Raw genomic sequence first — 22282 nt, 5'->3', positions numbered from 1 at the left:
GCGTCTTACACTATGAGGCAACAGGAGCTTGATACTGTGGCAGTGATGAGGCTCCTTCTTGGTAAAGTGTTTGAACTTCTGTGGGGCCACTCAGAACAGGACATTAAACTGTGACCTGCCGGGGTGCTCTTCGTGTCAGCGCACGAAGGCAGAGCCTTGGTAGTGCACCGTAAAACCAGCACAACACACAAACACTCCCCTAGCCACAGAATGCTGTTTGGACCTGGCAACAGCAACGGTTAATAGCGTTCTTCCATTTTCGACGCAGCCACGTGCGCTTCGAAAATTAAAAAAATAGTGACGCTACATCCAAAATCAACGAACTACAGTCATAAATACAACACGTATTTAATGCTGTATCGCTTCAAAAAACATCAAACACACAAAACGTATAGTGCATTCCTTGCTGATTACCTTTCTGTCGTGTAGTCGACAGGGCCCTTGGCGATGGGAGCGTGGCACGTCATTTCACACCCTCACCCTCTTCTGCTGTGCTGCGGAATTGTACTTGCGGAGCGTATGTGATACAAGATAGAAGCAGTGGTCATTATACAGGGTGTCTTCCGACCTGGAAAACAGGGAATTGTCAGGAAATTTTGATGTGACTGGAAAAGTCAGGGGATTGTCAGGGAATTTGGCCAAAAGAGCAGCTGAAGTCGAAGAAAATCGCGGACAAGTGCCGTGATGATGTGCGGCGACTTGCGAGTGCCGACCTGTGGTTGAGCGACAATGCCGCAGCAACGTTGCCATGAGTTGCAGTTTACCAATAGGACAGGCTCTGAGGCAGAAAAGTAGGGTAGCCTCACTAATACTTAATAAATGGTCTGTTTTATGAGGAATCTGTATCAAAACGTAGGAGCAGGCACCAAGTTCCCTTTTGTTTTGGTCAGGGAATTTGAAGAATGCAATTTGGTGCCAGAATAGAGCGCTTCAAAGAGGCAAAAAAGTATGTCGAAGCAAAACGAGGGTTCTGACTCTTCATGTTACAACTCTGTACGGAGGGTCCCCCACTCTTCACATGGTGTGGCGTGCTACTTTCTCATCACATGTCCATCACATGAAACTCACCGACATCGTCATTTCCATGAGTTTTACACATACCATTTACCTGTCCATCCTTCCCTTTTACTTTCGTGCCATTTGAACGGGTTTTTAACTTCTTCCAAAATATTGGTCTTTTAATTGCACTCTAGTTTTACAGCTTTCTTTTATGCCTTTTGATTGGTAATGCGTTAGTTTTAACCGAATCCTTATGCCCTTTAATTAATCGCTGGATCATGTTCTCTTAAACTGTTAATGCTTTTTATCACGGTCTTGCCGCATTATGGTCGTAGTTACCGCTGCGCCATTAAAACACGTATCATCATCATTATCATCATCGAGCCACTTTGTTTTGGAACTTGGGACAAGCGGCAATGTTCACGATACTGCTCGAGTTAACTCGTAAAAAATAATGCGGAAAATCCCAAAGGGGATGGCCGTGCCTGAGTTTGAATGAAATCGTCCAGCGGTTGTAGTGGTTATACAGGGTGTTTCATGTAAGGTGATTGGGTCCTTGAGTGGATGAACGCAAATATAGTGGTGATGAAATGTGGACGTTGAATGTGGATAGACTCGGCCAGTTGAAAGAAGATTTTCCCAACATCTCCCTCCATACTAATAGCTTACACTTGAGGGGTTTATACTGCTCTTTGTAGCTTTGCTTTGTTGCAGCACGAGGAACAGTAAATTCTACATCTCCAGAGAAAAAAAAAACTCTTTCTCTTTCCCTTCTTGCACTTTGGGAATCAGCAGCCAGTGTATGGTGCCCCTCCAGAAGAGACTCACGACTGTGCGGAACGGGAAGATGTTGTCTACCCCGGCCACACACCAGCCACACTCCATTCATTCAACAAAGGGTATTCGAAGGACCCAATCTGATCGTGACCGACGTTCGCGCTCTCTCGAGAGGCTAGCCGATGACTTAGTGGGTCAACTCTACCACGAGCAACCTAGTGCGGAGCCTCAAAAGCAACAGCAGCCGCTGCAGCACAGTGGTGCGCTGAGTCGTTATTCCGAACAACACCTCTCGTACGCGGAACGACGTGGGCCTTCACTGGAGCTGTCAGCCAACAACTCTCGTAGGAGCTTCTCGACGCAGCACCTCTCAAAGAGGGACCACGAGGAATTGATAGAGCCGTCGAAAGCAGTTCCACTCGGGATAAGAGGAGACGAGAAACCAATTGTGCCACCATTCAGGCGGCGTTCTTCTGCATCGCGAACGAAAGGCGTAAACGAACTTTTAGCAGCGAAACATGGAACGAACGAAAACGAAGCATCCCCCGAAAGATTTGTCGCGAGTCATACGGGAGCTCAGTACGCTCGTGTTAGGAGATATTCGGAGCAGTCTTCGGAGGTGGTGGACCGTTCCGTGCAGGACAGGCGGCCGGTCTCTAGCGTTGGATACCGCGACCGACATCGATATTCGGTAGATCGCTTCTCGGGCGTTGATTCTGTGGATGCCGATCGCTGTTCCTTGCCCGGCGGCTTACAAAGAGGTCTCATGTCCAGTAGCAGCAGCATGGTGAACCGACCGGTTGAACTGTACCTAGTGGTGAGGCCAGCTGCAGGGAAGACACGTGCTGAGGCCGCTGTGCAAGTGAGCAGTCTGGACAAGCGACTGTACGGAAACGTTGCGGACAAAAGCCTCCCACCGGCTAGGTACACCTGGAAGCATTTGATTGGATGGCAGGCACTTCTATTTAAAGGAGCATGGAAGTGACCCCAAAAATATTTTTAGTGTTTCGTGGCGACGTTTTCTACAACGAATAAAATGAGCTGCTGCGAACGAAAGATGAGCGCAGGTAATCTACAGAGCGCGCGCAAGGCTCTGTTCCGCACACCTTTCAAAAACCCTCTCCACATCCAAGGAGCGCATCGGCGAAGCAGAAGATGTCGTGACGTATCACGGGCTCCTGCATGTGACCAGTGACGTCCAACGGCACAGCTCAAGCATGTATAAGCGCCGCGTGAGCCGAGATGAAAAAAACAAAGAAAAGAGGCCCTGCTCAGTTTCAACGTAACACGGGGCTCGTGTCTCTCGTCCGCGACTGATTTTTCCGACTGCCGTTTGTAAGTTTTACTTGTGCACTGACAATACGCCGCAGAGCGAAAATATTTTGCGCGGTGACTCCTTGAGGACAGCTTAACAAAGGAAGCAGGATTTCGAGTCAGGTTAAATGTCACTTCCATGCTCCTTTAAGAGTCACACGCAATGCACGGTGCATGTGCACGATGGCTGTTGCACACACGCATGGCATGTTGGCAGCTCACCTCTCTGTAGGCACGCAGCAGCATTGAAATGTCACTAAAATGTTGGTTTAAAAATTATGCCATTCTGAATGGGTACCCCAGCTGCTTCATTCCTGTAATGGTCAGTGCATGTGTACCATAATGATGCTCGATGCACATTGTCTGTACACTGCAAGGAGGAAGGAAAAACTAGGGAGGGAACGCAGCTGTTTGTTTCCGAATCGCCAAAGTGTAGTGGAAGTGACCACATATAGAGCGCGTCACGTGGATCAGGTGACCGGAGCTGACCAATCTGTGGTGAGACGTCGCCGCAACTGGGACAAACAATTCAGCTGGCAGATACTTGAGCGAGATGTTAGCGATAGACGAGTGATGCGATGAATTTTGTAGCAGTGTGGCTGCAGGCTGTGCACTGAAAGGAGAAACAATTACGGTTCAGTTAAGGTACGATTAAGCTACTGATTGGCCCAGTTTAACATTTGAATCCGAGTCAACGGTCCTTTTACTTTAATTTAGCTGAATTGAACTCTGGTTCACTAAAGGGAGTATTGTCACTGAAACATTCATTATGTCACCAACTAACCTTTGTGAAAATGATTTGAGTGTTAACTTCGAGTTTTAGCAACCCTTGATCTCGATTAGAAGCTAACCAGCGTTAGTGAAATCAAGCTGAGGTGAGCTGGGAGAGGAGAATTGTTTGTCCCAGTTGTTTCTCCTCACCCAAACTTCCGGAATCGAGTGGAATGACGTCACACTCGATCCTTATTTTCTTTCCTCCCTGGTACACTGTAATGCCCTTAATGGTGAACAGACATATTGTAATAATACTGTAATATTGTAACAATAATCAATACCATAACACCTACAGACACAATCGGAACACGTCAGTGTCCATCTCAAAGCTGCTGCACTAGTTGTGCAGGAACAGAACTTTGTCCTTCTGGAGTCAATGCAAAGCAATCACATTAAACGTGCATTTCCATATTCTGGCGCGCTATAATTTATAACACTATGTTGTTGGTGGTACGAAGAAATGCTGAGCATAATTTCATGAAGATGATATCCTATTCTTACAATGCAATTATTAGCTGACCTGGCAAAGCAGTCATATATTGTCCAAGATATGTGGGGTTGTTATCGTTGAAGACCTCTCTACATTCCAAGATTGATGTCACAGAGTTTGTCATATCAGTGTGGGTGTACTCTTGGCTAGGGCAAATTGTAGTCATATCCATCTGTGACACACATGCACAGCCACTGTCAGAGTAAACCTGACGTATTAGTGGACAGATCTGCCACAAAAGAGTACATGGAGTGGGTCCATCTTGATGAAAGCTCTTTGTTCTCGTATTATTTTTGTCAATACAGTAGAACCTCTATATAATGAACCTGCATTAGTGAAGATATGGATATAGTGAAGGAGACCATGTTTGCAAACCCCAACTATTGATATTGTAAAGCTTTCTAGTAGTTGAACAAACTTGATTATAAAAAGGTTCTACTGGTTCTAGGTTGTACCTAGTTTTGCTTTTAAACTATTTTGCTGTCTGAGCAATTATTGTTATACCCATTGGCTGAACCTTGAGACCAAGTGAACCGTAAGATGTCAAACTTTGGTTTATCTCATCATGAGCTAAAGTACGGTCTCGTTAACGAAATGGAATTATATACCTTTGTGCCAGCTTATGATAGAATATGTAGTGTCATTGGGGTCATACATTGCTTGAGCTGAAATGCCAAGAGGAAGTAATGTAAAGGCACATTGAATTCCAGTTGCATAACCAAGTCATTACATCTGCATTGGGTGGATTGGGTGGCGCTTTTCAATAGCATTTGAAGCAGCGTGTGTTTAGGTACTTTTCTGGGAACTGTTTTCATGAAGAAGTTAGACAAATTCTGGTCAGTTTGAAAGATAACCACTAAACACAAGTTTGTCCTACGCTTTTAATAATCCCATAACCAGTCTTTTGGAATGGAACCTGAGTTGCTGCACTGAGTTGCAGAGCCATGCCTTGGCTTACATCTTTTTTTGTGCACGAAATGTCATTGTGTTGTTATGAACTTATCTAGATACGGACATGATCAACATTGCATGCATGGTCATATATGTACAACTGCAGTGCTGCCATGTGGTGTGTCACAAACGTCAAGTTTGCTGAACAATGAAATGCCCACTTGCCAATTGAAAGCCATCGAGATACCAGTAAAGGAGTTTTGACAGAGAAAAGAGCAGCTAGGGGGAGAAGTGACTTTTTGGTTAGTGTAGACTGGCAATGCATGAACAAAGGGGCTCTGCAGGGTCGTTGTAACCATCTAATGTTAATCATGTCCTTGACTAACAAGCGATGGCTGTGGGGCGACATAGAATAGGAAGAATTGTTGTTTCAGCTCGCTGGTGTCCCGGGAGGTGGAGACGAGGCCGTACGAAGAGATTGAGTTCCGCAAGGGTAAGACCGATCGAAACTCTGACATTTCCATCAAGGTGACCGAAACGAATGGACAGGTCACCAGTCCACTGATGGCTTCTCCTGTCAGAAGTGGTGAGTGTCACTCTTTTGCCTCCTGTAGCCTCCTGCAATAGGGTCCTCTTTGGCTTCAAGAACCATAAGGCTCCGAGTAATTGGGAAAAGGTTATAGATCTTGAGTGGGACCTTGTACCCATGAGGTGGCCACTCCAAAAGAAACTGTGCAGTTTGCTCGACACCCTGCACTTTTTGTACATATTATTCGTGTACAAGCGCAACCTTTCTTGCCCAGACAATGGAAAAGAATAAACGTGCGCGATGTCTCCAAAATAAGTCTCCTACTTCTCGTAGATGGGCCTACAATGTAGTTTGCACCTGTTTGTCTGTCTCCGTTGTTATTGTTTGCTCCCACCACTTTATGGCATGCTTACGAATCAGAGAGTAAGTTGGCTTCATGTTGAACAATGTAGAAATATTTTAATTTGGTGCCACAACTTTTTAACTTGCTTGGAACATTTTTAGGAGCTTTTTTTCACGTGGGCTTCGCTTGCCTCCTACTATTGTGTTCTCTTTTGAATCGCGTGTGACAAAAGTTTGCAATCGGGCACTCAAAACTACTACGATGCCTATTTTGAATCATGTTTGAACGTGTCATAACATGAAATGGGACAAACAACAAGTTTATATTGAGCTGATGAATGGGGAGTTTCATCACCCTGGCCGATACCCCATTGCTGGTGGTGATGTCACAATGAAATGGCAAGAGAAGATAAGGTGGACATATCAATGGGAGAAGTGCTCTTCCTTCCACTGGTAAGGAAAAATAAAACTGAAAATGTCCATAGTGGGAGCAAAAAATAAGAGCAATGGAGGCCATAGTAACAGAGACAATTCTTGTAGCACCATCTAAGAGATGTCTCATTGAGAAGTCTGGTGGAAGCTAATCTGAAGTGGACCCTCCTTGTAGGAGGCTACGTAGCTCACGCATCTGTCAACCAAATGGTGTCACTAATGATGCAGCATAGCTTTTGACCAAATTGGAAGCACTTTCTTCTCTCATTATTTGGACATTGCAACTGGTTGTGGTCTCTGCTGGAAGCACCTCAGAGATCCGTCTCTCCCCTTGAGCCCAGTAGATGGTATACCAGTATGAACACATGCACTGTCATTCTTGCTGCTTCATAAGAGCTTGCCTTCCCAAAAGAACGTGAAAGTCACTTTCAGTTGGCACCTATGCCGTGTTTCAACCCACGAGTTTCCTTTTCCCATGCCAACTGCTGCCATTGCAGCGGGTATGCCATGGAAGTTGGCACAACATTTTCCTGTCTCGATTCCTTGACCATCTAACGTACAAACTTAACAAGGTTACTCGTAGTGGGAATGCTCTGTCCAGCTTACCAGTGTATGAATGAGCGTAAAACAGTACCTGGATATCACTTGGCATCCTTGCAAGACTCGTTAGAAGAAAGTGCTCGAGAAGATTCTCAGAATGTGACATCATTTGTGCACCTGCAAGGCATGCCTTGCCTTAGAGCACCTGAGAGGAGAATGGCTTCAGCATTTGGCTTTGTTTAATGCTCTCAGTGATTGCAATGTAGTTGTCCTTGTGGCCAAGTTGATCAAATATGGAATGTCTATTGGTTGTTTTAACACGGACAAGCAGCCACGACCCTAGACTTGCACTAACACTATCTAGACTAAACAAGTCCATAGGTACTCAACACGTTGTGATTACCTTTCTTTCTTTTTTTTTACTCAGTCCCCCATCACTTAAGAAACCTACCAGAATTCCTGAAGAGGAGAAGGGATATAACGTATATGAGGGAACATGAGAAAGGAGCTTCAGGGCCTGTATTATGTCCCAAGAATGGACGAGGCATTGTCACGGAATAGCCTAATTTTTCGGCTCCATTTGCCCCTTTTCATCAAAAGTGGTCCGGACTTATTTAGTGTAGGTAGCTTTGGGCTGTACTGCATGGCATCCTTTGCCAGTCACTGCATTCTGGGTGCACCAAGCAATGTTCTGTGTAATGGAAGCGGGTGATCAACCTCCCTAGTGGAAAAAATTGGAAAGCTGTAGTAGACAGCACGTTTTCCAGAAGGCTCGAGTTGATCACCCTGATTTGAGACTAAAAATCCTCTGTGCTCGTTTATGTGGGTCTCCCAGAAGCCCGTCTTCCATCGCCACCGTAAGTTTAGTTTTTGTGCCTTCGGTGCTCTTGTTATTCCAGTGTGTTTAAGGATTTCATGAAGAAATCGAGAGAGTAGAAATCTGCCCTCTGATCCTTAATTTGAGCAGCATTTGGGTGTTACCCTGCCTGCATTAGGATGTTCTCGGATTGAAATGCCACATGGAAAGGCGTATTTTCTACTGCAGGTTCAGTCTTGCAATCTGTTGCGATGTAGCGCAATAACAAGAGTAGCATGAGCAATACGCAAGAGAGCAAACCCATCGGGCGCAGAAGGGGGCAGTTTGATTTGCTCCGAAAAAGGCAGAAAAGGCGGCGGTTTGGGGAAAATGTGTTTGGGGATTAGGTGGAACCAAAAAAGGACAGAGCTTTAACTGCGGGGAGGATACTTCGATGGAGTTCCTGCAGTACAAGCTTGGTACACAAATACAATAAAGATGTCACAAGGAGTGCACCCACGCGAAAATGTGGGGCTACTTTATCTGCACACACCCTGTATTCTAACATGATCACCTACCAGGAGCAGACGACTCACCCCGCCTGCGGACCAGGGTTGCGGAGAATAGGTAGCCCGCAAGCCTCGGGTGTTGGAGTTGAATGTTTGACGGCAGGTTATGACGTCATTTGCGCTATCCTCAGTTTTTCACCCGGCGAGGGTTACTCCCGACGTACCCTGGTTGGATAAGAACTGTAACCAGGGTTTCTTCCGCGCATGCCTACATGTTGAAACGTTCTCGGAGAAGTCTCGAGAAACTTTTCAGCTTCATTTCTGTAAATTTAGAAATGTTGCTCAACACCGTCAGTAACCTGCTCAGCCATCGCTTCCTTTTGCTGTGGTTTACATCTGAGATAATTTGGTTTTAATTGAACAATTAGAGTTAGAGTTACAGTTGCCACACGTCACTGTAGCCTTAGTTGCTCGTGCACCATAATCACTTTGAAATGTACTCTATTTAATAATGGAGAGGAGGAAACAAGGTGCACGTTGTGTTTCACAATGCTAAAAAGCAGCGACAGAATTGTAGCAAATGACACGAGGCTTAGCACGGGGTTGTGTCTCGCCCTTCCAGATACCTCGGTGCCCTCTCTCTCTGGTCCGGATAAGCAAATCAAGTGCGGGGATGTACACAGTTTCTTATTCCAGCGCTTGAATGGTTCTTGCAGATTGTCGTCGATTGTGGACTTTCCAATGTCTTTCTTTACAACTCGGGCTTGAAGGCTAGAAATAGTTTTGCGTGGTTTGGACCGCTGACAGTCGCGTAACGACTTTTTGTGCCCAGTATAGATGGGACAGCTGTTGCACTTCTCCAGTGATTCACCCAAAAGGGGTGAAAGAGTCGCGAGAAGGGAGCGACTTTTCTTGGGTACAAGAGGCCAACGCTAGCAAGTGGGCAGAGGCTGTTGACATGTTTTCCGTGTAAGCGAATCAGGATAACACTTGTTCAGGTACTTGATGTTCAGGAATAGATAGTGAATTCCGGATAACCAGAGAAAAACTAGCGGTAGCAGGTTAGAGTTTTCCGGTTAGCCGAGTTACTGATAAGCGAGACATGCCAGTTTGGAAGCATTTTAAGATAGCTTTTTAAATTTATTTTTTGCAATTATAGTACGAGTAGCAGCAATTTTGAGGGCTTAGACCTAATGGTATGTCGTAAAACTACAAAACACCCATTTTAATTCATCTTTGGTTCATTACAAACATAGTACCACAATTTTACACGTAGTACGTATAACCTTTTGAGAAAAAAGAAAACGCAACGCCACGTTGTCGGAACATCCGTTTTTATTGCAGGAAGATGTATACCGAAATAATTGCGAGTATCATTCCCCCATAGTTCTCGGTCCTATTATCTGATGAGGAAAAGAGAATGGTAATACGAGAGATTGTGTGTATAGAGCCTGAATGTGTGGCGTGCGGTACGAGCTCCCGTATGAAGTGCATCTGGCTGAACGACGCCGAGTTTTCTGCCCTTGGGTACCAGCCGTGGCAATGCCTTCGATGCGCCGTCCACGGGTCCCTGGATGAGGCCAGGCGCAACTTGTGCATCTGGTTCACGCGGGTCACCAAGCTCAAAGCCAACTACTCCCAATGGCACTGGAAACGCCAAGGAGGAGGTTAGCGCAGGTGTCTCACTACCTGCCTGCCTACCAGGGAAAGCAACATCGGTGCACCGGATTTTATTTGCGCAAATATAATCGAATGTATCGGTTCACTGCTATGGTCGATGGAATGTACTCTGGGATATTGTGACTGCAACTTGGACGACCTCCCTGTTTTATGTACACGCTTTCCATGATGGGGCACAAGTGAAACTACCAAAGTGGAGAAACATCTAAAGCATCACTAAATCGTGAAACCATCAAATCATCAAAATCATCTATGCTTGAGTAAACTTTGTCATAATGCTGTGCTGTAAGTTTGGAAATTTGTACGGTAAAAAGGCTCGTGACCAGTTATGTGACTGCCATGGTGAGAGAAGACATAGCTTCATGACGACAAAGCTCTCCATTGAGCCTCAAAAATCTCTCTTCTTACGCCGGAGGTGCTTACACGAGAAAATCTTTTCTTTTTTTCTTCCTTGTCCTCTACGAGATGGGATCACACCAGTTTGTGTTATGCTGTGTGAGCTACCAGAGGCCTTCATATCGGGGAAAGCACAAGGGAACATTAGGGGTTTTCTGAGCACCTCTTAAAGTGTGAAGCATGCTGTCTCCCCCAGCACCGATTTTGTTTTCCCCTCTCGACGCTTGATTAATCTGTGTGTGGCATGTCCAGAAGCGTGCATGTTAGTAAGCCTCACATGGTGTACAGCGAGTGAAAGTAATGCTTTCAAGTAGGATGCCATTTTGATGCAACTCTCGCTGTCTTTTCGTTTAAAATACTGCATCAATATGGGTCTGTCTCATCTTTCCAATGGTGTTATATGAGCTATCCCATGTCATACACATTGTGTTTGCATAATAAAAATACTCTGTCAGCATGCATTTGATGTCGTTGTGAATACAGAATATGACCCTTGCATCTCATGGGCCTGTCGTCTGATGTGTTTGATCTGTGTTCTTACCATGTCTTCTAGAGGGCGCAGTGTAACTTATCCATGTGGATGGCTCCACATTGGAGTCACTGTAAGAGTACAAGGGAAAGAGCATTGTTTGGCTCAAATGAGCACCTGGTACAACGTGACATTCTAGTCGCAGCCACTTAAGATGCTGTCTAGTGTAGTGAACGCTAGCGACATCTGAGTGTATGCGGGTCTCTTTAGTTATATAGTTTAATGACGTGGGGCAGTGTCCCAGTGTAGGTGCATGTGCTCTGCATGATCTAACATAGCTTTGTATTCGGTCAATAAAGAGCCACCGGCGTCCTTGTTACCAGACGGGACGGACCCTTCGTCCAACCGTTCCGCACGAGACATGGTGTTAGAAGCGGTGTCTGCCTTCTTTGATGTCTGCCTGCTCAGAAATTTCGTTGAGCAGTTCTTCAGTTACATCCGAAGTTGGAAGTTGGAAACCCCAGACTGTGGATGGAACTTGACTGTGCTTCTTGTCTCCCCAAAGCACCAGGCAATGCCCAGATCGGGACACTCTCATACACCACCGAAGAAGCTTGCCCAGTCGTAGGCACTCTGGCTTAGATTGGTGCTCGCCGGACATCAGAGCTTACCGACCACTTGATCTATGAAGTCTAAGAGTATTAGCTTCCGATGCTCTGTGCACGAGGAAGGCGAGATGGCGGACGACTTCTTTGCAGCACCTCAGACTGTTGTCCAAAAGTGCAATTATGCTTATGTCCTTCGTCTTATGCTTATCGACGTCGTACAACACCTTGTGTGATTCGTCATCAGACTCGGTAATTCTAATTGCACCTCAAAGCTATCCCTTGAATGGCCAAAGCTTGCATGAAGATTCCATCAAAGCCTATGCAAGAGTTTCCCAAAGGGAACGCAACTTTTCCCAAGTAGTTGCGAAACGGTTCATTAGGGCATGCTCGAAAGAGCGTAGTCATGTCCCATATACGTGAAAATGCAGGCAACAGTTGACGACCTAGTCATCCTTGTGCTGAATGCCCAGAGAGCCAGAAGCAAGGTGCAGCTGGTGTGAAAGGACTTTGAAAAGGTCTGCAAAAGAGAAAACCAGCAACCCTGACGTAGAACATCTCTTCAAATTGAGCCCTCTAGAATGTTATGTGCCTCCATAACATTGTCCCGGATGAAGTTGTTGACATCACTGGGTTGGGGTCCGGCATCGATCAAGAGGTTGATACTCGAAGAAGTAACTTTTCTTCTTTTTCTAAAAGAACGTAGGTGCCTTTTTGCAACTTGTCTGCTAGAAATATGCAGAAGGTAACAGGACTTTGGGAATCGTTTCCTAATCTTGTCGCATTGTCTGTGCAGGGTGACTGATATAAACTTGCAGAAATGATGCAACTCGTAATGAAACAAAGGAAAACAAGACACATACATGTAGGGTGTCCACGCTAACTGTAGATATTTGGAGAAATCATTTTTTCGCAGTTATGTATAAACAGTGGCAATATGTTCTACGCCGCCTTAGAAGTTGGCGCAGTGCACATGAAATACTGATGTTCTGAGGCTGGAATAACAAGAAGGGACAAATACATACAAAGCCTTAGGCCATTGCCTAAGAAATTAACGATGAAGGATGAATGTCACTGAAAAGGTTAGCCAGCTGTTGGGCTCGAACCCACATTTTCTGGATAACCGGTCCATGTAACAGCAATAAAGGGTGAACCGCATGGCACGAAAAACTGTCCGAAAACTGTCCGAACCGAAATCGGGACCGAACTTTTTTCTGTGCATCACCGCATGCTACCGAAATGCACCCGAATTTCGGCCGAAGACTTCTGGCCTTGGGGAACATCGCGTTTCAACCATCCAGGTCAATGAGATAATCCCTGTGTTCATGTAGGGGTAGAAGTCGCACACACGGCAACAGTCAACCCCATTGCTACGTCATCGTTGCTATGGTTCTCCTTCCGGCTGGATAGCCATTGGATGCTTCTACTTTTTGCTTGGCGTTCATCCCATTTCGGAGGAGAAATTTGGCTTGGCCAGATCGGGCCGAATTCGGCACGAATTCTGTTCTCCGAAAAAAGTTTGGTCCTGAATTCGGTTCGGAAAGAATTCGGACGTTTTTCGGGCCATGCAGTTCATGCTTAAGAATAGCCTTGTTATGTTCGGAATAACTCTCTCTCATCTAACTTGCAAGGCGGCGTCCAACTTATGGTTTACCAAAACATCTTGAGAGCCAGAGGGAAACTGCACTTTAACGTCCTGTGTACGTTCCAAACAACTTCATTGAGTTGGAAAGGCGCATACTACAGCGCAAACAGTGTGCTACCTTGCACCGACCCTCCTTTTCTAGACCTCCCCCACGATCCAAGCTCGTGATGTGATCCATTTTGTCGACGAGGAAGCTCTGAGAGGGATGTCTGTTTGACGGATTGCGACGAATGACAGCAGCAGATCGAGCGCATGCTGGAAAGTCCTGACGGAATCATCAGCATGATTCATGACGTTCTTCTATTAGAATCACAGCAGGTAGAGCATGATCGTGGTCTCCACCAGTTCAGCACTGTCTAGAGGAAGCTGGAGGTGAAACAGAACGGGAAGTGCATCTTTTCCAAGTCTAGAGCTGAAATTTTTTTATGTCATGGTGAGCACGCAGGACATCAGTCCCTGATCGAGAGACAACTGAAGCGTGTATTAAGAGAGCTGCCTATGGCCTCAAGATGTCAACAGCGACTTGTGAGAATGGCGACTCACGTAGGATGCTTCATTCCTCTTCCTTCTAATGTCAGAGCACCAATCTGAGAACTTGTACAAAATAAAAACTTGTGGGTGTGAAGCCCGCAAGCTGCCTTCGAGAAGATTAAGATCATGCTCAGCTGGTGTGTCTGCGTGGCAAAATATGACCGGTCAGCTTTCAGGAGAATGGAGGGTGGTCGCTTACAACCACAGACCAGTTTTCAAGAGGCATCGAGTTCCATGTTGAGGCGGATCATCGTCCCCTTGTCAAGCTTTTACGGTTGGTGGAGCTTGACATCATTCCACCTCGACCTCAGTGGTTCACGACCTGTCTCATGCGCTACCTGTGTGTGCTGTGCGGTGCTGACATATCCTCGGATATTGCGAAAACACTGCCAAGATTAACGAAATCACATCGGACTCACATCATCGGCGATGATGGGTATCGTGAGTTATCTCACTGACTGCTTGTTTTACAGAGCTCTAGCTGCAGGTGTGATGTTACCTGGTGAGTGCACCGATGTGCTCACTCCGTGATATCGTGATCGTGATTGTGAGTGTGCGATATTCATTTGTGTGAGGTCCATCCACCGCTTTGGTAGTAGCCCGCAATGCTCAGCTGGCTGCGGAAGATGCCCACAAAGTGCACCACTTATTAGTGCATATAGGTTGAAGCTGTGTGTGACAGACTCAGAATTGTGCCCTGGTAGGGGTCGACTGCAGCCATGTTTGTTGCAGAGCCCATTAAGGACATGCTTGCCAGGTTTGGGATTCCTGACACGCTAGTCTCTGTGTTTGGACGGAGGTATTTTAGCTTTCCACCAGTCCGGGATACCCTCGTGCCAATGGTGAAGCTGCGCATGTGGTGCCATTGGCTTAAGGGCCTACCGTGACCTGCCTCGAGAAGTGGACACAGTCTTCGAACTGTTGTAAAAAACAAAAAAAATGCGAGAGGCCAAAATGGCAGTCCACGTTTGACTCGAGGCAGCAAGTACCCTTTGGCCATTTGGTTGGATTGTTCTAGCTCGTGGAATTTGATGCATGCAACAATTCATTGACTGGCTCTCGGATGAATGGACCACAAATAAGCTGGAAATAATGGAAATGCAACAGGATCTGTTGTATTCATGCTCACTAGATGTACCAGAGCAGTGTTTGCTATGTGTATGTGCATGTTGACACACACATGTAACCTGCATTTCAACGCGTTTATTCACCATGTATATCACCTCATTGAACATTTTCTTCCGTAATATCAGTGACATCTCTTTCATCCGCATTTTCATTTATTGCTTTTCTCGATGATCATTACGTGTAACAATTCGTTAGAACTTTGTGAATGTGATAATGAATGTGAATGCGCTTTTAACTAGGTTTATTACGCCCGTAGTTCTCGCCGCAAAATTAGTAATCTGCGCAATGAAAATGTCCGCGTGCCACTGGTGATCTCAAACAGTTTTGTAAATATCGATTTCTCTAAAGGAATTTGCGCCGTGGTCAGGAGCATGAAAACTTGTGGCACCTCACTCCACAGACAAAGACATTTCAAAGCTAGAAGGTTACAGGGTGAGTGTCGTTTCAGCTGCTCGACTGGATAACGAAGACATGCCAGGTTACCGCGGCAGTTATGCAGAACAGAACGGAGGAGAAGTTCCTGTCGCCCGCAAGAGGGAGGAAAAAGAGTACGAACCCGTTGAGGTCGGAGCGCAGGTGGGACTTTTTTTTCTATGCCTGGAAGTGGGTACCCAGTCCTATGTTTGGCCAGTTTGTATTGTGTCGCAAGGTGATGCTCTCAAGCTATACTGTCTACCGCTATGTTTTCTTAGCTTACTTTTGTCCTATGCAGCGTGCATTGCATAATATGGATCGATTAATTCGATCAGTATGTCAATAATATGCGAGTCACAGGAGGAGAGGAAGAGCACATCCTTTGCGAGTGCTAAAACAAAGTAGCTTTTTAAAATATCTCTTAGCGCTGAAAACTGTTCATGCAGACAACCTTGTGTATGTTTGCATCAAGAACTTTTTGGAAAGGGCCACCGGGAAATTATAAGTAGGGCCCCGGACTTCATGTACAAAAATCTTCCAAAGTATGCTGCACAAAAAAGTCTAAATATGCGCAAAGCACGCAGATATATGACGCTGAGAATGTTGCTCCGGAAAATTTTGCGTACCTTGCAACTGTGTCAGTAGGGTGTACAAAGTACAAAGTGATAGCGTTTGAAAAAAATATGATTAAAACTTGAGGCAGATGACTATCAGTATGCAAAGTTTGAAGCACTAGAAACGTCATTTTCTATATTTACGATGGGATAAAATGTGTAACCGTTGCTGAATTCACCCTGTAGATTCAGTTGATGACACTCTAAAGTTTCTTACTTTCTATCTCAGATGAAGGACCACACGGAAGACCTGTATGATATTCCTGTCGGTGCAACCACCACTGATTTACCATCTGGTGTCCTCTACAGGGTAACATCTTACAGAGCATCACACTAACAATACACACTACATTTTCTGCGCAGACGCAACTTTCATCGATGAGTGTGTCCCTTAGTATATCGTCAATAACCACCATTTCTTTTGAGGTGAATCATTGTTGACTCGAAGCCTACAAGGCGCACTAAAGATGAAGCAACAAAATGTGTCTGGTGTCTTAAAACTGTAAAACAAAGCAATCAATATTGTTACAATGTTAACGACGCTACAGAAGGAACCACACAAGCAGTCATTGGAAATGTGGAAATCCATTAATAGAGAACTCATTTTGGCCCTGCATTCCAGCTGCTATTACAGTGGAGACCGCCTGTAACGTATGTCACGGGACCACTGAAAATCCGCGCTATAACCAAATATCGCATCCTTAGGCCAATACGTACCAGAGTTTGAGCGTCCACCTTTCTGTTATACCATGTTGTGCACCAGGCTGAACAGCGCAGAGATTCCTGGCAGGGGAAACAATTTATTCAACATTCTCAGGGTGCCTGTAAAAAATGGTACAATTTTAGTCTGGCATAGTTTCCTAACCGTGTCTTGCGTCTTCAACAACGGCGAGGCAACTGAATGCCCCATTGCTCAGTTCATTCTGGGTACAGAAGTCTCTCGGCACACAATCTATTGCCTCTTTGTGGAACACCTCTGCTGCCGTACAGTCCCAATCATCATTCGAGCTGTTTTCCGACATGCATACCTCACTGTCCCTGACTGCTCGCACGATCGCCGCATCAGTGGCTGTTCGCCCACAGATGTCGGTGTCCTCACCTTCCGTGTTCACAAAGTCGTCAAAAGTGTCTGCTGAACAAACAAAGTCGTTCACTATAAGATCGTCCCATGTATCTTGTGCATTGATCACTAAGACTGGTGACGCAATGACGTAATGCAATGTAAAGAGAAGTTGGAAGCTTCCCCACGCAGCTAACCTTCTCGCACGACACCCTCCCCCTTGTCATAATGAGATAGCGGAAGGGTTCTTTGCGGTGGGTGATCCACGCTGCTGACAAATGTCCTTCACCTACTTCGAGGAGAATGTCCGTGACCGCACTATAACCGGTATCCTGCGTCGGGATGGACTATTATAAGCGCTATTCCGATACATTATGTCCTATGCGAAGAATATTGGGGGTCGGAAAAAAAGGCATTATAAGCGGTTACGTTATAAGTGCTCTCCACTGTACATCCTCCAGAGCATGATTACACTCCTGAGCTTTGCAAACTTTCCTCTCTATCTTCTAAGGTTTCTCTCATGATATGTTCCCCAGAGTTTGTTACCAATGCCCCTGTGTTGAACAGGTTCGTGCCACCTACAAGTACACGGCTGAGGATGTGGATGAACTAAATTTTGAAAGCGGAGAACTCATTCGGGTGGTGGAATACGAGGATCCCGAAGAACAGGTAATGTCATTATATTTAGTTGACTTACATATGGGGTGGCCCGCCATTGCGTTGAAAAAAACTATGAGTTGGTTTGTGTGACTACTTTTTGGGATATTGTCACGTGGCTGAAAGACAGTGTGCAAGTCATGCGTTTGATTTGCCAGCTGCTGCCAATGCAGCTTTTTTTTTTTCATTGACGAATCCCTACGGCATTATGACTCTGTATTGTCATCCAGATCTCTGTCAATCGTGTCAGTTTCCCACAGCTACTCGAGACTACCCCAGGCTTTAAAAGCTGGCTGTCACTAAGAAGTTTTTAGGATCCTGAGTTAATTCTTGGTTGACACTCACAGACGCAGTTAATGACTCCTACATACATGTTGAGGAAGCCAAAATTGGTCCACTCTGGACACAAAGCAAGTGCAATAGATGATTGCAGTTTTTTACTTGCACAGTAGCTGACTGATTTTTTTGGACGCCGATTATTCGGACTCGTTGGATACTTCAGACTCCATAGGGAACGATGACCTTCGCCATAGGGTTAATATTCCGGACCAAAACGCCTGCGGAGGTGCATGAACGGCACTATTTTTGCCGTTGCTGCGGCAACTTCAAAATCACCATTTTGCATTGTGCACTTGGGTTGGCAATTGGAGTCCTAGGCAAGACTGCTCTAAAACTTCCCAAACATAACTCTAGGTGACCCCTCGACGGCGACGCAACTTTCGGGACGCTCTACCAAGTTTGTGTTTGTGCATGCTGTTGGTGAGCTTTCGATGCTATTGGTGCGTCTGTTCGGTAAATTGTGCAGCCAGAAAGTGAGTCAGACTCTGCAGACAATCGCCCTGTCCATCCACAACTGTCAACCACAGGCATGGTGAACGCATTGTCACTATTGTCAAATACTGTGTGCAACGAACCTATGACGCGAGCACAAATGCAAGCGGACATCATGATACGCAGGTACCAGACGTGACAGGGCACACTTGTAGAGTTCTTTGGTGCAGCTGTGGTGAAATAATGTTGAATTTAGTGATCGTTGGGTTTTCCAAGCTGTTGTATTATTCTGACTTTTTTCTGGTCACATTCAAGCTGGAAAAATCAGTCAGCTACTGTATATGTGTGCCACAGAATCTGTGAAGGATTGCTGTGAAACGATATAATTTCTCTTCCTCATGTAGGAAGAAGGCTGGTTGATGGGAATCAAAGAGTCAACTGGAGAAAAAGGCCTCTTCCCTGCAAACTTCACAAGGCCCATATAAAAGCAACATTGCCACTGCTGGTCCACCATCCTTAAGTTGCACTCCACGAGTGCCTTGTATTTACACGTTGTTTGGAATTTGCTCCCATAGAAGAAAAGATACTTAACCCACATCCATTAACTGCATTTGATTTTTCTCCGACCTTAGTGGGGCCCCTCGTGCCATTACGTGTTTGGGCACAAAAATATGCAACTATAATGGATATCCAGGCTAGGTATACCAGATCTTCCAGAAGGTTACGTTTTGTTCAAAATCTTGCACGTTAATTCCCGAGACATGATAAAAAAAAATTGTGCCACCTAATCTCCAACTAGAATGTGCAATTTTTTTGTTTTTTCATTTTCTTTTCATATATTTAGAAGCATTACCGAGCACCACTGACGGTTTGCCTCAAAGAGGTGGGGGAACCTTCACATTGAGATTAGTTCTGTTTTGCAAAAAACTGACTTGTTTGTCGGGAAACCTGCCCATTTATTTTAGTTATTTATTTTTACCATTGCGAGAGAAAGAACTCAGAGAATCTCGTTCATTACTGCGCAACGTGTTGATTGCATATAATTATGCTTAGTCTCTAATATATAAAAAGTGGAGAGTGTGAATCTCTAGAATTGTTTTGTTCAATGCATCACCTTTTTTGTGTAACCATATGTTTTTTGTCCTGTTTACAACCTCTTTGTGATCCCACCAAAGTGGAATACCTGTGAGAGCAATTGTACGAGGGCCACGATTTGTATTTACAAACATTGCCCGTGCACACTTCAAATGTGCAGCAAATTATGCACTGTGAGCATTGTACAAGTCCATAATCGTACGCGAGAGACTTAATTGAAGTACGCATTTATCGCCAGGAATGCATCAAGCTGTGGTAGACCTATGCACTGATGCAATGCCACAAATACATTCAAAATATGCGAAACTAGATCAGTTTCATATTGCTGTGAAATGCACATCTAACAGCATTAGATGCTTGAGCAGATTCAGAAGAGCAAAACATTGATAATACTGTATGTACAAAATATGTTCTGTTTAAGTAGATATTGTAACGAAACTATGTCAGAACTTTGTGCAAGACTGACGCTATAAAAATTGCAGGAGCTCAAATCTGTACGAACTAGAACAGTACAGGTGTCAACGATGCTTCACAAGGGTCTAGTTGGTATCCCACATTATTTTAAAAATTGGTATCACTAGACACATTAGTACGATATACAGTACAAAATATGCAGCTAGATATTGTCAGTCAATCTCCATTGGGAGCACAAGGCAAGATAGATCTGAATGGCAGCAATAATATAAGTCTGTGAAAGATACTAACACTATAGTATATTTGCTGCACCATGTGCCCAAGACATAGGTATCTGGACTTCTGCCCGCATTTAGCGAACATTTAATAATTATGTACTAATAAATACCCAGTCTTCCTATTGGATACAAATCTGGGCCTTTGTGTACCAAGAAACGGGATGTTTTTGTCCCACCAGAATAACTATCCGTCCATTTTCTTTTTGCCAATGAAACAAACTCTTTGTGCCAATGTCAGCATTAACTAAAGAAGCCACTTTTCAAGTCACTGTGGTTTCTGACCACTTCTGTACCGAGTAATACAGTATTTACTGGCATAATTAATGCACTTCTTTACCCACCATAGAAGGCGCATTAATTTTGCAAGTCAATACAGGCTGATATTTTTGTACAGTTAGAGCATTTTGAGGACTTTTCATGGACTCGATTTGGTCACATACTGCAAAGGGTGGGCTTTATTAACAGAAACTATTTGTATTCCCCTGGACGTGTTCGTAACCTCACTCTGGATTTATGAGTGTTTGGAAAAATAGAGTTTATTAAAACTACATTTTAGGTCTATCTTGGTTGCTTCATTTCCCATTTTTCTTCAACTGAAAACACACACCCACTTTGAGAGAGTTGGGGGAGTACATATTTACAACCAGACGAGCACGAAAGTTACAGCCAAGTACCTGGGATGAAGAGCGTTAAGACGTCCGTTTGAGAATGTAAAAGCCAGCGTGGCTTCTTGATTACACCTTGTATGATTACACCTATAAAAACGTGCCAGACAAACAACCAGTCACAGCTAAGTACATCGGTTGAGGGTCATTAAGACGTGTATAACTTAAGCAGAAACGTCGGTATGAGAACGAAAAAGGGAATACGCCGCTCTTTAATGCGAGAACAAAACCAGCGTGACTTCTTGACTCTGTATGATCATATCTGTAAAAATGTACCACACAAATAAGAAGTCACAGCTAAGTACATCGGTTGAGGGTCATTAAGACGTGTATAACTTAAGCAGAAACGTCGGTATGAGAACGAAAAAGGGAATACGCCGCTCTTTAATGCGAGAACAAAACCAGCGTGGCTTCTTGACTCTGCGTATGATTATATCTGTAAAAATGTACCAGACAAACTAGAAGTCACAGCTAAGTACATCGGTTGAGGGTCATTAAGACCGGTATAATTTAAGCAGAAACGTAGGTATGGGAATGTAAAAGGGGAATACGCCGCTCTTTAATGCGAGAACAAAAACCAGCATGGCTTCTTGAATCTGCGTATGAATATACCTGTGAAAATGTACCACACAAACAAGAAGTCACACCTAAGTACATCGGTTGGGTGTCATTAAGACGGGTACAGCTAAGATGCAAGCAGAAGTGGGAGCTATATAATCATACAAAAACTCAAGAAGTCGCATGAGTTTTTGTTCTCGCATAGAATAGCGGCTATTTCCCTTTTACTTTCCCATACGGACGTTTATGCTGGTATCTAAGACATACGTACCCGTCAATGCTCTTCAACCCGGGTACTTGGCTGCTATACTTCTCGTGCTCATCTGCTGCATTTTAGGTAGGTAGCGTGCTGTTAAGTTACACATGAGGTTCGTCTGCAGGTGCCGCGGGATATGACAAACAGATAATTTCGACTACCTTGCGGGTTTCTTTTTTTTTTTTTTTTTTTTGACGTTCCGGAAATTTCTGACACACGGTGCAGTATGCGCCTATCGGCCTGGTTTCTATGTCGCATTCACCCCATACTTCCGCCACAAGCCGGGTTACAATAACACAATGCTATGTCCTTGCTGTAATACTCAAAGTACCGTCCAGCACATTCTCCACGTCCTCCAGCGCCAACTTGAAGGCTGAGTTGAAGCCACTAGAACAGTCTCACCTGCTTGGGCCTCCGGCCAACCCAGCTACGTTCTCCTCAAGGCCTCACCACCTTTTTAGCAGGAACAGGGTTTCTGCGTCAACTCACCATTTACCATCTCCTCCCCCTCAAGCAATGAGATACTACTGTAGCTGCCTCAGCGGCGAAACACCCCACTACATCATCATTTATTTGTTGTTGTTAGTCGTTACAGCTCTATATAGATCCAGGGCGAGAGCTCATGAGTCGACTTTATGCAGTTATTGTAAGGC

At 44.9% G+C, this 22282-nt stretch overlaps 1 protein-coding gene across 9 annotated transcripts in view; it reads left to right on the top strand.

Moving 5' to 3' along the window:
* Positions 1-20711, top strand: part of LOC135386389 (amphiphysin-like) — a 49942-nt gene extending 29231 nt beyond the window's left edge. The window contains exons 9-15 of one of the 9 annotated variants that reach the window (XM_064616291.1): positions 1795-2700; positions 5680-5831; positions 9842-10060; positions 15296-15423; positions 16105-16185; positions 17503-17604; positions 18768-20711. In XM_064616291.1, coding sequence (XP_064472361.1) covers positions 1795-2700; positions 5680-5831; positions 9842-10060; positions 15296-15423; positions 16105-16185; positions 17503-17604; positions 18768-18848 — 1669 coding nt within the window. In that variant the 3' untranslated portion in view covers positions 18849-20711. Of the gene's footprint in view, positions 1-1791; positions 2701-5679; positions 5832-9841; positions 10061-15295; positions 15424-16104; positions 16186-17502; positions 17605-18767 lie in introns of all 9 variants that reach the window. The other 8 variants (XM_064616292.1, XM_064616290.1, XM_064616297.1 and 5 more) reach the window with 8 other exon arrangements.
* Positions 20712-22282: the final 1571 nt, after the last annotated feature.

Source organism: Ornithodoros turicata, chromosome 2, assembly GCF_037126465.1.
Source record: "Ornithodoros turicata isolate Travis chromosome 2, ASM3712646v1, whole genome shotgun sequence".
NCBI lineage: Eukaryota > Metazoa > Arthropoda > Arachnida > Ixodida > Argasidae > Ornithodoros > Ornithodoros turicata.
The sequence above is the reverse complement of the archived record's forward strand: the minus strand, read 5'-3'. Positions and strand labels throughout refer to the sequence as shown.